The 13293-nt window shown below is 50.9% G+C and overlaps 1 protein-coding gene across 1 annotated transcript in view; it reads right to left on the bottom strand.

Annotated features, from left to right (window-relative positions):
* The window catches only part of SYN3 (synapsin III), a 409364-nt gene that overhangs the window by 7789 nt on the left and 388282 nt on the right, over nucleotides 1-13293 (bottom strand). Inside the window, exons 9-12 of the mRNA XM_040491835.1 lie at nucleotides 12491-12593; nucleotides 8010-8144; nucleotides 7081-7168; nucleotides 1173-1464 (exon numbers count right to left, since the gene is read on the bottom strand). Coding sequence (XP_040347769.1) covers nucleotides 1173-1464; nucleotides 7081-7168; nucleotides 8010-8144; nucleotides 12491-12593 — 618 coding nt within the window. The remainder of the gene's footprint in view (nucleotides 1-1172; nucleotides 1465-7080; nucleotides 7169-8009; nucleotides 8145-12490; nucleotides 12594-13293) is intronic.

The following is a 13293-nucleotide window of genomic DNA, read 5'->3' as shown; positions in this document are numbered from 1 at the left end:
ATCTCCTCCTCGTTTGTAAATTGCGGATAGTAGTAGTTACTAACCCCTATACTTGTGAGAATTAAAAAACCCCAACCAAGTGAAGTCCTTGGCAGTTGGTAAGCAGACAGTGGATGCTAGGAGCGAGGCTCTGTTTCTGCACGTTAGTGCTTAGCAGTGAAGGAAGGGAGGGGCTTTCCCAAGAAAACACAGCTGGGACTCTCTGACCTCAAAGCGAGAGATGGGCTTCAGAGGGAAGGGGACGGGTGTGTGTCGTGATGTGTCGTTTACAGACAGTGACGTGACGGCAGTGGTTCCTCCTGGGGTCTAGCCTTTTGCAATGTGCTTTGGAGGCCCTCTTACCAAGAGTCTATATGGACACATAGGTTGCTTTGACCCAAAACACATGATGGGATAAATGACATTGTGTGGCTTCAAAGCTGGGCCCAGGCCTTTGAGGCTTCTACTTTTGCTCTTCTGGGATGGGATTCTACCATGCGAGGAAGTTGGGTCCAGCCTGCCGGAGCTGGTGGCCTGTAGAGAGACAGGCCCCGCTGACAGCAGATGTGTGGTAAGGAAGGCCATCTTGGACCATCCAGCCCCAGTTAAGATGCCAGATAACTGCAGCCACTTGAATGATCCCAGGAGGGTAGTGTTGCTGGATTTAGTAAATAAAAGTCCAGGATACCTAGTTAAATCTGAATTTCAGTTGAAAAACAAATCCTTTTTCCAGTATAAGTATCTCCCATGCTATATTTGAGGGTATACTTATACTCAAAATTATTCATTGCTTATCTGAAATGCAAATCTCACCGTGCCTCCTGTATTTTACCTGGCAACTCCACAGGAGAGACCAGCAGGAGAATCTCCCAACTGATCCAGACTCAGAATAAATTGCTGGACCAAAAATTATGAGCGAAGAAAATGGTCGTTTGCTTAAGCCGCGGTTTTGGGGGAGGTTTGTTATGTGGCAAGAGATAACTGATGAGTATGTATCTGGAGGGTCGTGGTGGGAGCCAAGCTGTACTCTGACCTCCTGGGCCCTGCCTGCCATTCAAGTTCCATCCTCCGACCCACTGAGAGTCTGGGTGAGGCCTCAGTGGGTCTTCCTTGGTCTCTGAGCCCCTGAGTCAGCCCAGCTCTGCCTGCACCCCTACCCCACCCTCTACCCTGCCGGATCCCAGAGCACCTACTTGAGATGAGGGTGGGGTGGTGCTGGCTTCTTGGAGTCTTCCCCCTGTTGGGAGGCACTGCGGCCTTGAACGGGGGGCCGGGGCTGTGAGGCGAGGGGGGCGCCTGGCTTGGCGGCCTGGTTTGGAGAACTCCCGCTGGATGCCCGGGACAGCTGTGGTGAGCCTGGCGATCTCTGCTGCTGTGGAGACCCTGACGGGGAGCTGAGGGGCTGCTGGCCTTGCGGGGAGAGCCTCTGTTGGGAGGGGCTCCCGGTTCGCGGGGGCTGAGGAGACTGAGTTTGGCGAGGGCCCCCTACAGGGAGAAAAATGATTATGTTCAAGTTTTTCTTAAGATAAATATGGCTGTGCACAAATATTGCTTCGAGGATGTTCACTGCAGTTTTTTTTATAACAGCGAAAAGCTGAAAACAGTGTAAGTGCCCAATCGGAGAACTGATCAGGAACATTAAGATACATCCATGTAATGGAATACCCTGTGGCTATCATATATTAAATGATATAGAACAGTGTTGATAATATATGCTGAATACATACTGCTAAACAGAAAAGGCAGTTTACAAAACAACATATGGTTTTATTCCATTTTAGCACATATGTATATAGCTATGTAAAAAATAAAGACTGGAGGGGCGCCTGGGTGGCTCAGTTGGTTAAGCATCTGACTTCGGCTCAGGTCATGATCTCATGATTCGTGGGTTCGAGCCCTGAATCAGGCTGTCTGCTGTCAGCTCAGAGCCTGGAGCCTGCTTCAGATTCTGTGTCTCCCTCTCTCTCTGCCCCTCCCCTGCTAGCACTCTGTCTCTCAAAAATGAATAAAAATGTTAAAAAATTAATAAAAAAATAAAGACTGGAAAGTTGTCCACTCAAACCGTGTGTCTCTAACTTTAACATGCACATGAATCACTGGGGGGATCTTGTTAAAATAAAGATTAGGATCCAGTAGGTCTGGGAGAGTGTTGTGGACTGCATTGTGTAGCCCCGCGGGGGGGGGGGCGCGGGGGGGGGGGGGGGGGGGGGGGCGGGAGCGTGACAGTATTTGGAGACAGGGCCCTACAGAAACTAACTATTGTTAAATGAGGTCATAAGGGTGGGGCCCTCACCCAATAGGACCTGTGTCCTTAGAAGAAGAGACAGAGACCCCAGCGGCCACACAGAGGAAAGGCCATGGGAAAACAGTGAGAAAGCACTGTCTGCAAGCTATGGAGAGAACTTTCAACCCTGCTGGTACCTTGATCTTAGACCTCTAGCCTCCAGAACTGCGAGAAGATAAATGTCTTTTGTTGAAGCCACTCTGTGGCATTTTGTTATGGCGACCCAGGCAGACTGCTCCAGGTGGGGTCTGGGATTCTGCATTTCTAGCAAGTTCCCAGGTGATGCTTCTGCTCACCACGCTTTGAGTAATGAGTCAGTGCTGAATGATTACAAAAGTGGTGGGGTTAATTCTCTTTCTTTTGCTCACGGATGTTTTCCACACTGAAGATGCATTACTCTTGAAACAATAGATTACCCCTTCCCTTTTCATAGCTCTTTAAACTTTTCTAAGAACTTTCAAAGGCAATATGTCATTTGATCTAGAGAGGCTGGTAGGGAAGATACCATCCTTCTTGTCACATAGAGCTGGAAACTGAGCCTCCTCAAGTTCTCCTAACAAGAAAAGAGTAGCTGCAAAGAGCTCACAGGGGTCTTGGCTTTTCCCTCTCACCGCGCAGAGCATGGAGACTTCCACCTACAAGCAAAGGGGCATCACAGGCTTGGGGACATTTTAGCCGCCCAGAAATGACTTCAAGCAGGGTTCCAAGGCTCCAAGCAAGCAAGGCGCTCTCTCCTCATCTGTGAAGCCTGAGCGTCAGGGCTGCTGTGAATTGCATTTTGCCAAAACAGACTGGGACCTGTTCCTGGGAGAACGGGGTACCCTGTGGCTCTTCCTGCTGTGCTTGTTGAGATCACTGTGGACAGGTTAGGAGACTGGGAGTTCAGAGGGGCTGGAGCCTGTGTCTGTGGCCCTTTGCTCATGCTGATTTCTACAAGTCTTACTGAGCACACCTGAGTCCCCGGCCTTGGGCTCGGCCTCCTCACAGTAGTGCTGTGGGTTAGGCATTATCATCATCCCCACTTGAGTCCCAGATACGCTGTGACTTGCTCAAGGTGTCACTTCCAGTAAGGGGACGAGCCAAGATTCAAACCTACATCTCTCTGACTCAAACGCTGTTTCGTTTTCTCTTTTTTCCTTAAACAAAAAAAACCCAAAAATCACAAAACCGTGCCATGCAGGGTGGCCCTGAATCCTCACATCTTTGTGCAAGTGAAAAAAAGGCACTCTCCTCCAGGGGAGGACATCTCTGAGCCAGGTGCAGGAGGAAGGGGGGACTTGACTCCCGCTGACCTCTGCCCTCAATCATCGCAGCTGGCACATTACACCATACTGGCTCGCGGAGCCCCAGTTCTTAACTCCTGTCTTGCGTTAACTTGACTGAGTTTTCTCTGGCTTCCTGGGCCCTGGCTTGTAAAAGGTCCTCGGACCAGCCACCGAACATCTGGCCCCGTGTGAACATTCTTGTGAGGCTGATGCGGCACTTTCTATGTTGGACTGAACTGAAGTATCGATTTAGCAACTGATTGCACGTGGCCTTGATCTGCTGTTCGCCGCTTTTGTCACTGTATGTCCCAGTGGGTTGGAGAACCCATTGATCTTAAACACCTATAGGGCCAGGCAGGTACATAAATAAATGAAGCAGGCAGGTGTCCAAAAAACCATATGGTTTTAACATTTTTTCCTTGAGATAAAAACACAGTTCAGGGAACTCTAAAGAGGCGCAAGCTGAAGAAAATTGCACTTGATGCTACAGCCCTGTGAAAGAGACAACAGGGAGGAGCAGGGCCGGAGGCAAATGGCGGAGTCCTGTCGTTCACGGGAGCCCAGTGACTGCAAGTCAGCAGGCAGCTGCTGAGGAGGGACACAGGCACGTTGTTTCTAGAGCTTCTGCTCTATCTAGAGAACCTGGGAATGGAAATATTTGTGCAAAACCTCCTGGTTTCTAAATGCTGGCTTACTCTTTTTATGTTTGAAACCTGTGTCAGGTTAGGAGTGCCTGGGTGGCTCAGTCGGTTGGGTGTCCGACTTCGGCTCAGGTCATGATCTCACGGTTTGTGGGTTCAGGCCCCTGGTCGGGCTCTGTGCTGACAGCTCAGAACCTGGAGCCTGCTTCAGATTCTGTGTCTCCCTCTCTCTCTCTCTCTCTGCCCCTTCCTCCTTCTCTCTCTCAAAAATAAATAAACATAAAAATAACCCCACTGCAGGTCAAAGAAAACATCTGTTTTCTACTTTTATCTTAATTCTCCCCGTCCTCTCTCCTACCCCAGGGCCAGTAATATCTTGGAAAATCTGGATCCTCGTTCATTCATTTATTAACTCTTTGTTGAGTCCCTATTATCCACCTGGGATTCCTCAAGAGACACTCTACTTATTTCTTTCAGCTTCTTGGCAAAGCAAACAATTTTGTATTTTTCATTTCAGCACATATAGAAAACCACTGACTTATACAGAGAAAGTATTTGCTGAAGCACAGGATTGGTGCTAAAAAATTATGAGATTCACTAAAAGAAAAGTTCACTTTTTACGGTGAGTTCAAAAACAAGTTAATTAACTAGCCTTGTTATTTTTAATCTGAGTGTTAATCCAATGAGCGTTTGCTTTAATTATCTTAATTGGCTTTAAATGGATTGTTTTTCAACTCACTAATAGTGTGTTTAGCCTCATGTCCCTTAAAATAATATCTCTTTATCAAGCATGTCTGTACTCTGGGCCGGAGAGGAAACCAGAATACAGTAGCTCTCTGTTTTAAAAGTGCTCTGTTCAAATGTGTTTTAAAAAGTAAGTCCTGGGGCAGAGCAGGAAAGGAGAGGGCAGGGCAGAGGCACAGCCAGGAGCCGGGCAGGGGGATGAATAAATTATTTTTGAACACTTATAATGATAGAATTATCGCCAGGCAGGAGGGCATTGGGGCTGCTTATAAGGATTGTTAATGGTAATGATCATTAAGAGCAGCATGTATATTTTAATTGTTAATAAGACACGTTTTTGATAGTAAGTTTTTAACAGTAAAAGTCACATAGTTATTAATAGTAAACTATTAGTAGTAAGAACTAACACCTACTAAGCATTCCCTTGTGCCAGACACCTTGCTAAGTGCTTCACCTATATTATCTCTTGGACAGCTGCCCATAACTAAACGAGGGAGCTGTTATATCACTGGGGAAACCAAGGCTCAGAGCATGTAACTTGCCTAAGACTGCAAAGGTACTGAGACGTAGAGGTGGATTCAAAACCACATTTGTTGGGGCGCCTGGATGGTTCAGTTGGTTAAGTGTCTGACTTCGGCTCAGGTCATGGTCTCGCAGTTTGTGAGTTCAAGCCCAGCGTCGGGCTCTGTGCTGACAGCTCCGAGCCTGAATCCTGCTTCTGATTCTGTGTCTCCCCCTGCCCCCCCCCGCCTGTCTCTCTCTGCCCATCCCCTGCTCACACTCTGTCTCAAAAATAAACATTAAAAACAAAAACACATTTATCTGCCTAGAGAAGAAACCCCATGTCCATTTACACGGTTATGTAAGTTACACAATTTCCCTTTTCTTAAATACCTTCTGCTTTTCTGGGAAGAGAAGCAGACACAGGAAGGATGGATGGGGTGCTTTAAGACCTGTGGAAGAGGAAGCCATTTAATGCCCAAGGCCGATTTTTCTAAGAAACGATGAATATGTTACTTTAGTAACAGCGACTGGAAAGGCCACAAAATGTGAGAGTAAAGCTTTTTCTTCTGGTAGGTTCCTAGCAGATTCTTAAAGAGATTGCCGTGAAACTGCCTGTCGGGCTTCTTGCTGTAGAGCTGCCCCGGAGATCCAAGCTGGCGCTAGAGCAGTGAACGCGTTTGGCTCTGGAAGGTTCTGACTGCAAGAGAGGCAGCGGGCGGTCTTCTCTCCGGGCCCCGCAGGTGAGAACGCCCAGGTCACGACATTTTGTGACACAGTTATTGCCACGGACTCCTCTCATAAACTCATCAATAGTTCACCCATTCTCTAATAAATGGCAACATTTAGACAGTAATGCTGGAATATTTTTTGAGGAAGAATAATTTCAATAAACAGTTACATATAATATTCCATTTTCTTTCTCACTCTGGCTGGTTGCTCATAAATCTACAACCAGGTACCACTGATGGCTAAGAAACAGAAACCTGCAGGGCGCCTGGGTGGTTCAGTCAGTTGAGCGTCCAACTTTGACTCAGGCCATGATTTCACGGTTTGTGGGTTCGAGTCCTGCGTTGGGCTCTGTGCTGACAGCTCAGCGCCTGGAGCCTGCTTCCGATTCTGTGTCTCTCTCTCTCTCTCTCTCTCTCTGCCCCTCCCTTGCTCACACTCTGTCTCTCTCTTTCTCTCAAAAAATAAACATTAAAACATTTTTTTTTTATAAAAAAGAAACAGATGCTTGTTCAAAGATCTGAAAGGCCATATTTGTAAACCTGCATTTTCTTGTTGTGCTTCCTTGGGCAAAGCCTCAATGTCCACCTCTGCAAAAAGGAAATACTGATGGTTTTCACTGGGGAGTGATTGGGAGATAAAAAAGAAAACAAAAGAAAAAAAAAGGAAAATAGAGGGGAAAGTCCCTTGCACAGTGCCTGGCACCTATGAGGCACTCAGTGACTTCACCTCTCTTTCCCTTCTTCATTCCTGACTTATTGGGGTGACAGACCTCACATTCTCACTCATTCTGCACAGAGTGAGCACACATACTCTGTGGATAAAGTGTTAGGATGCATTTTCCCAGAGTACCTTCTGGAAACCACACATGGATCCCTCAGTGCATTTGGACATCCTCACTACATAATTTCTCTTGCTGACTTGTCATGGGGCTTACCTTGTGTGGGTGGGCGTGGCTGGGGCTGTCCAAGTGGAGGTCCCAGCTGGGCTGGCCCCGGCGATTTTGCTGGTTTCATCTGTGGAGCCTAGAGCAGGAGAGAAGAGAGGCCTGTTGGGATTGCCGCAGCCATTTGCTTCCCGGGTGGGAGGGCAGGATTTATAAAGATCTTTTTATTATTGGATTAAAACTTACATAAAGTGCACAATTCTTAAGTGCACAGCATAGCGGATTGTTACATGTGTATACATCTGTGTAACCACCACCCGAGTCAGGACAGAACCTCCAGTGGAGACGGCTACCCCATGCCCCTTCCCAGCCAGCAACCCCCTCCGGTAGAACCATCCTTCCCACAGCTATTATCATGGATTTGTTTTCGTGGGGGAGGGGTGGGGGTGGGGGAAAGCAGGTTTTGAGATTTGCTTTTCCAGAAAGCTGAGAGCTAGCAAATTCTTTGGAGAATGAGCGAGGGAGCTTGTTGAGGTTGGGGCACGGAGAAACAGAAGACACAATAGTCTCTATTGACCGGGGCCCTGGAAACACACAAAGGGCACGTGTGTATACACACCCGTGCGTGCACGCACACACCCACACGCGCCCGCTGCTCCCTGCGCAGGCCCAGGAATGAGGGCACAGAAGGGACAACTGGCTTCTTATGTCCATAATCTCTGCCCACCAGTGCGGTTGTGACAAGGCTTTCCTCCCTCTGATGGTGGATGGGGGAAGGTCTCCTCGGAGCCCCCCCCCAAACTCCCCTGTCCGAGGCAGGGTGCAAGCCGTCCAAGCCCAGCCTCCATCCACACCCCATTCCTTTCTCCCCAGAGTGCTTCCATTCTAGGGGATCTCCTTTGGATCCAGGGGCTCCCCATTCCCAGAGAGCCCAGCATTTCTCATGGCCATGATGTCTCCTGCGCTCCCGGAAACCTCACCCAAGGCCTCAGGGAAGAGGGCACTGTGCCCCCTGGTATCAGGAGTTGGCTCATTTTGGAGACCACGAGGTCGGCCATCAGCTGTTTGTCCTCTTCCACGTGCTCTCCAATCAAGGGCATTGAGCTGTCCATCACCTGCAGAGAGAAAGGAGGCTTGGGCACTGCGTCCCAGAAGGACTGGCACGGCTCAGGACAGAAGTGACCACTAGATGGTGATGTTGTCCATGCAAACACCCAGCCCAGTGCCTCCAGCTGGGAATGATTCCTGTGGAGACACCCAGATCCCTGCAGTTCAGTCTAAATCAACTCTCTGGATCCAGTTCAATTCAGCCTACATTTGTTGGGCTACAGAAATGTGACCAAGGGCCAGGAAGGCTTTGCTGACCTTTTCTGCTCTTTTCTTTGGGGAGCCAGTCTCCACCCCCTCTTTTCCCACCTTGGCTCCTGCCCAGGCTTGGGGCCAACCTCCTGAACTTTGGCCCAAGGTCAAGGCTTTCACAAGGCCGGAAGCAGTGAAGGTGGGGGCTCAATTATGACCAAAAAATGACATGGGCTGGAGTTGACCCAGGGTTCAGAGAGAAGAGGAATGAGGAAAGGCCTGTTTTCAGAGGCTCTGGGAGGACATATGCCTGGAGGGAATGGCCTTCTTCTCAAAGGAAGCAAAGTGCTTATATTGAGAGAGGTCCTGAGAGATCCGATTTGCTCATCCTGCTCTTTTTTGCAGATGGGGAAACTGAGGCCTAGCAATGGGAAGGGACTTGGCCAAAGTCACACAGGCCAACCATCCAGGTGATTCCCTGGGCACGGGCAGCTGTAGAAGGTCTAGAAGGGGAGTGAGGCCTAGGTGGGCTCTCTCTCTCCCTTCCTCCACTGTAGGAATCTAGCCTGCTCACTCATCCCACGCCCACCAAATGCTCAGCATTTGTTTCCCCTCTTCCCAAGCTCTGGACTCACCAGGTTCTCTCTTCTGACCAGGTCCTTGTGTATACCATTCTCTTCTCTCACTCTTTACTTAAGTCCTTCTCATTCTTCAGGGAACACCCGCTAAGCCCTTCCTCTCTCTGAGTAACTTCTGACCGGCTGCTCATCTGTCCTCCCGCTGTCCTCACTTTGGCTGCCCCGGTGGGGAGCTCACCCACAGTGCTGACATCTCCTGGTTACTTGTGTCTCTCCAACTGGACTGTGAGTCCCTGAGGTCAGGGATGGGCCCTGTGTCCTGTTCCACAGATATGCCCTCAATAAAGACTACAGTGGAGGGATGAAAGATCCTTGCAGTAAGTCCTGCTCATCACGATAAGTATACTAATAAGTACTATGTTTTATTAAACACTTACTATGTGTCAGGCACTGTTCCAAGCACCGGGTGTGGAGGATCTCATACAAATCTCAGAGTAGCTCTTGGAGGCAATACTATTAGTATCTGCATCACAATGATGAGGAAACTGAGGGTCAAAGAACTACTAAGTTCAAGGACACAGGACCAACAAGCCACAGTCCTTCCCTTTGTCACTGAGCACTGAAATAGCTCTCTGGGGTGAAAATCGGGATGGGAACCTGGAATCCGAGCCTATGTTCTACTACCGACTTACTGTGTGATCTTAGGCAGGTCACTTTTCCTCGGTGGGCCCATGTTTTCCTCAACTGTAAACTGAGGGGTCTGTGAAGATGCTTCCAGCTGGGACGTTTAGGGCTCTGTGTGTAAAGTACCCACTGTGGTTGGGAAGCTGAAAAGCAAACTCAAGGATGCGTATGTTGATTCTAGCACAGTCCTGAAAACTGTCCTCAAATTGAGCTCCTTGTGGGTTGGGGCCTGAGTTCTTGGCACCCCAGATCTCAGTGCCCGGCACACAGACAGCCTCTCGGTCTATGTGGGCTGAACTGAGTTCTAACTGTGGAGTCTGTCTAAATGTACACAGGCCTGTCCTTTCTCCCCCTGACCCCACCCACCCTTTTCTGTTCTGGTTTCTGTTTCCTACATTCCCTGCAGTGGAAAACAGCCGCCACAAGGAACCTGAGGTCAGAGCATTTTGGAATCCCCATGGTGGACAAAGCCAAAGGAAGTGGACACTCTGGTCTCCCCAGGGAAACATTTTTCCAGTGAGCAATATCATTCCCTGGACAGGCCATGGAGGACAAGTTCAAGGGTCTTTCCCCCGAGTGTTTCACTGTGAGGATCTTCATAAAACATGAAGTACAAACTTCGCCTTCTCACCACAGAGGTGGCTGAAGCAAACAGTAGTTTGCGTCTCTTCTACCTTTTTTTTCTCGACTGGGGAAAAATACCTTTTGTCTCCGTGGTAGCAAAGTTCCTCGTCTCCCTTGACCCCACCGTAAACCCAAAAGCAAGGGAAACAACTCTGCAATGTTTCTGAGAGAAAAAACAATCTGAAAAGTCATCTTTTTTTTTTTTTCCTCCTGGAACATTGTGAGAAGTTGTTTTCTTGTTTTTTAAAGTCCAAACCCACTAATTTTGCTTTAAAAAAAAAAAAAAATGTAAGAGGGCTTTCATCCCTGACCCTCTGAATGTCTGGAGGCAGGGAGCCTGGGCCCACGAGTACAGACTTTTGTTTCCTAAGAACAAAAGTTGAGGAAACTCAAGATAGGCAAGAGCTCTCGGGGCAGAGAGAATGCAGGAGAAAAGGGGCTACGCTCACAGGAGAGAGGGGAGGGGAGTCAAGGAGTCCTTCCTCCACGATTGCTGTCGCCTCTCTGGATGGAAGCTCTAGGAGGAAGGGTCCCTGCTACCATGTTCACTGCTCTATCCCCACCACCCGGCTTGGGGTCTCACGCCCCGCACAGAGGCTCCATAGCGGAGGATGGATGAATGACTGAGTGCCACTGTGAGTTCATGGCTGGTGGTCCCTGTGAGTTGGTGCAGAGGCAGGAGCGACAGGAAGGGTCTCAACAGATGCAAATTCTCAGGCTGGGGGTGGGGGGGCGCTTCGTCCACCCCTGGTCCAAAGATCCCAGGGCACCCTCAGGAAGGCGGGGCACTCGTTCCTCCCGGATGCAGCCTGGCTCAGAAGCAAGTCTGCACACCACTACTGCTCCTGGCTCCTCCAAGGCCTCCTCTGGGAAGGGGCTACTGGAGGAGTTTCAGCTATGGAGGGAAATCAGTTCCTGGACTTGAGAAGAGCTGTTTTCCGGAGCAGGATGGAACCTGCAAATAGAGACGCAACTCATCCTGGGAGCTTCCTGGCCTCTCTGGGGAGGGTGGAGGGACTGAGTCCATCCTGGACTCCCTCCCCTTCACCTCCAAGGGTGGCCACTCCCTGGGCACGGTGCGGATGCCCTCCTGGCACGGCCGGCAGTAAACAGTGGGACTCCCACCCATGGGGTCACCTGGGCCTGCCGCGCTGCGGGTCCGGGGGAGTGGCAGGCACGTGGGCCCGGAGGACTGGCTGGCTCCTGTGGTCACCCCAGCCATGTGCTTCCCATTAGCCGCCCACAACCCGGGGAGGGGGTGGCCGCAGGGCTCTCCCTCACGTGTCTTGGCCTTGTGTCAGCACCGCCCATCCGCTGTGGTTTGAAGAGAAGGCCATGGAAAGGGAGCCTCGGAAGGGGCCGTGGGGAGTGTGAATGTGGAGATGTTGGGGAGCAGTTGGGGAGAGAAGGGAGAACTCTGAGGCCAGAGGGGCATTTTCAGGGAAAAGCAGTGGAGAGCCACAGCTATGTGGGGGGGGAGGCATGACAGGGGAGGGAGGTGGGGTGAAGGGGGAGGCTGTGGGACCCGGAGGGATGGGGCAGGGAGGGTCCTGCATGAGAGAGGGGATTGTGGATTGGGGGAGGCATGGACAGGAAGTCGGAGGTGAAGGAGAGTATGGGGTCAGAGGTATGTGGGTAGGTGACAGTCCTGGAGGGCGGCAGGGGTTGTGGGACAGATTCTGGAACCCGCAGCCGGTCTCCAGCCTCTCTCTGACAATGACATTTCCCTACGTCTCTCCTTCACTCACAGCCCCGCAGAGCTGAGTTCCCTTTCCTAACTTCCGACGTCCTCTACTGCTTGTGTCTCATCCTTCTTCCCCACCAGCCTGGACACCGCATGTCGGTCTGGTTCACAGCTCTGTCCCCAGAACCAGGCCCATGCCTAGCCCTGGGGAGCCCCAAGGACATGTTTGTTGAGCGAACAGACGATGGACTCTCTGCATGGTGATGAGGGGAGTGTGTCCTTCTTATATGCTTGGACATAGAGAGTTTAAGAGAGCCAATGGGACACAGTCTTGCTGACTCTTGGTAATGCTCTTTCCCTACCCTGAGGCCCATGGGTTGTCAAACTTCATGTCCGGAGCACAGAGACTCTAAACGCTATTGCAGGTGGAGATGGGGAGGGGTGTGAGGCTGGTGGGGGAGAAGCCTCTGGAGCCACGTGTGCCCAGGCCAGGAGCTGGGACACAGCCAACCAGGCTGGAGACCACACTTGGATTTCTTCCCTCTGGCACTCTGGCCCAGGAGCTGGACCAGGCCAGGAGGACATCCCTCACCTCAATGATGTAATCTCTGCCGTCCTTGCTGTGGACGGCCTTGACAGCACAGATGTCCAGGCCGCCAAACATTTCTGAGCAGCTGTCCACCCACAGCCTGTACCTGCAGGGATGGACAGACAGACAGTGAGTGTGGGGGGAGAGGGCAGGAAGAGGGAGCAGAGAGAGAGAGGCGGGGACACATAGGGAGACACAGAGAGACACATGGACCAACAGGTCCCAGTACAGACAGCGACACATATGTATCCATTCAGAGATGGAGAGAGATGGTCAGAAATAACAAGAGACAGTGATGCAGTAAGAGAGACAAAGGCAGAGACACAGAGGGAGACAGAGGGGCAGTGGGAGAGACAGAATGGGTATACAAAAAAAGCAGAGACATAGATGGACAGAGAAAGGGACAGAGAAAGGGAGAGAGAATACAAAGGGAGACAGGAAGCAAGAGAGAGGAAGAATGAGGGTAAGAAGGAATGAGGGGTGGGGGAGATCTCAGAGACCCGCTCCTTGCCCCCACCCCAGGACCTTGCTGGCCCCCCAGTAGTGGAGAGCTTACCCGGTCTCCATCCGGAGCCATCCTGGACACCCAGCTACTCCTGAGGCCCTTTTCCCTTGGGAACGCTGCTTGAAGGGCTCAGCAATCCCTCCCAGGCCGCCCTCCAAGCCCCGGCGACCGTGCTAGATGAGAGCCTAGGGGGGACAAAGGGTGCATTCTCCCCGGATCCTGGGGCGGGCAGACAGGGGAGCCTGGCAGGCTGCTCTCGCGGCTGGGGCCTGGCCCTCCGGACCCGGTGCTTTTGTTCCCT

Source organism: Herpailurus yagouaroundi, unplaced genomic scaffold (genome assembly GCF_014898765.1).
Source record: "Herpailurus yagouaroundi ecotype Mexico unplaced genomic scaffold, PumYag 182, whole genome shotgun sequence".
In the NCBI taxonomy this organism is placed as follows: Eukaryota; Metazoa; Chordata; class Mammalia; order Carnivora; family Felidae; genus Herpailurus; species Herpailurus yagouaroundi.
Note: the sequence above shows the minus strand (reverse complement) of the source record. Positions and strands in the feature narration are given on the sequence as shown.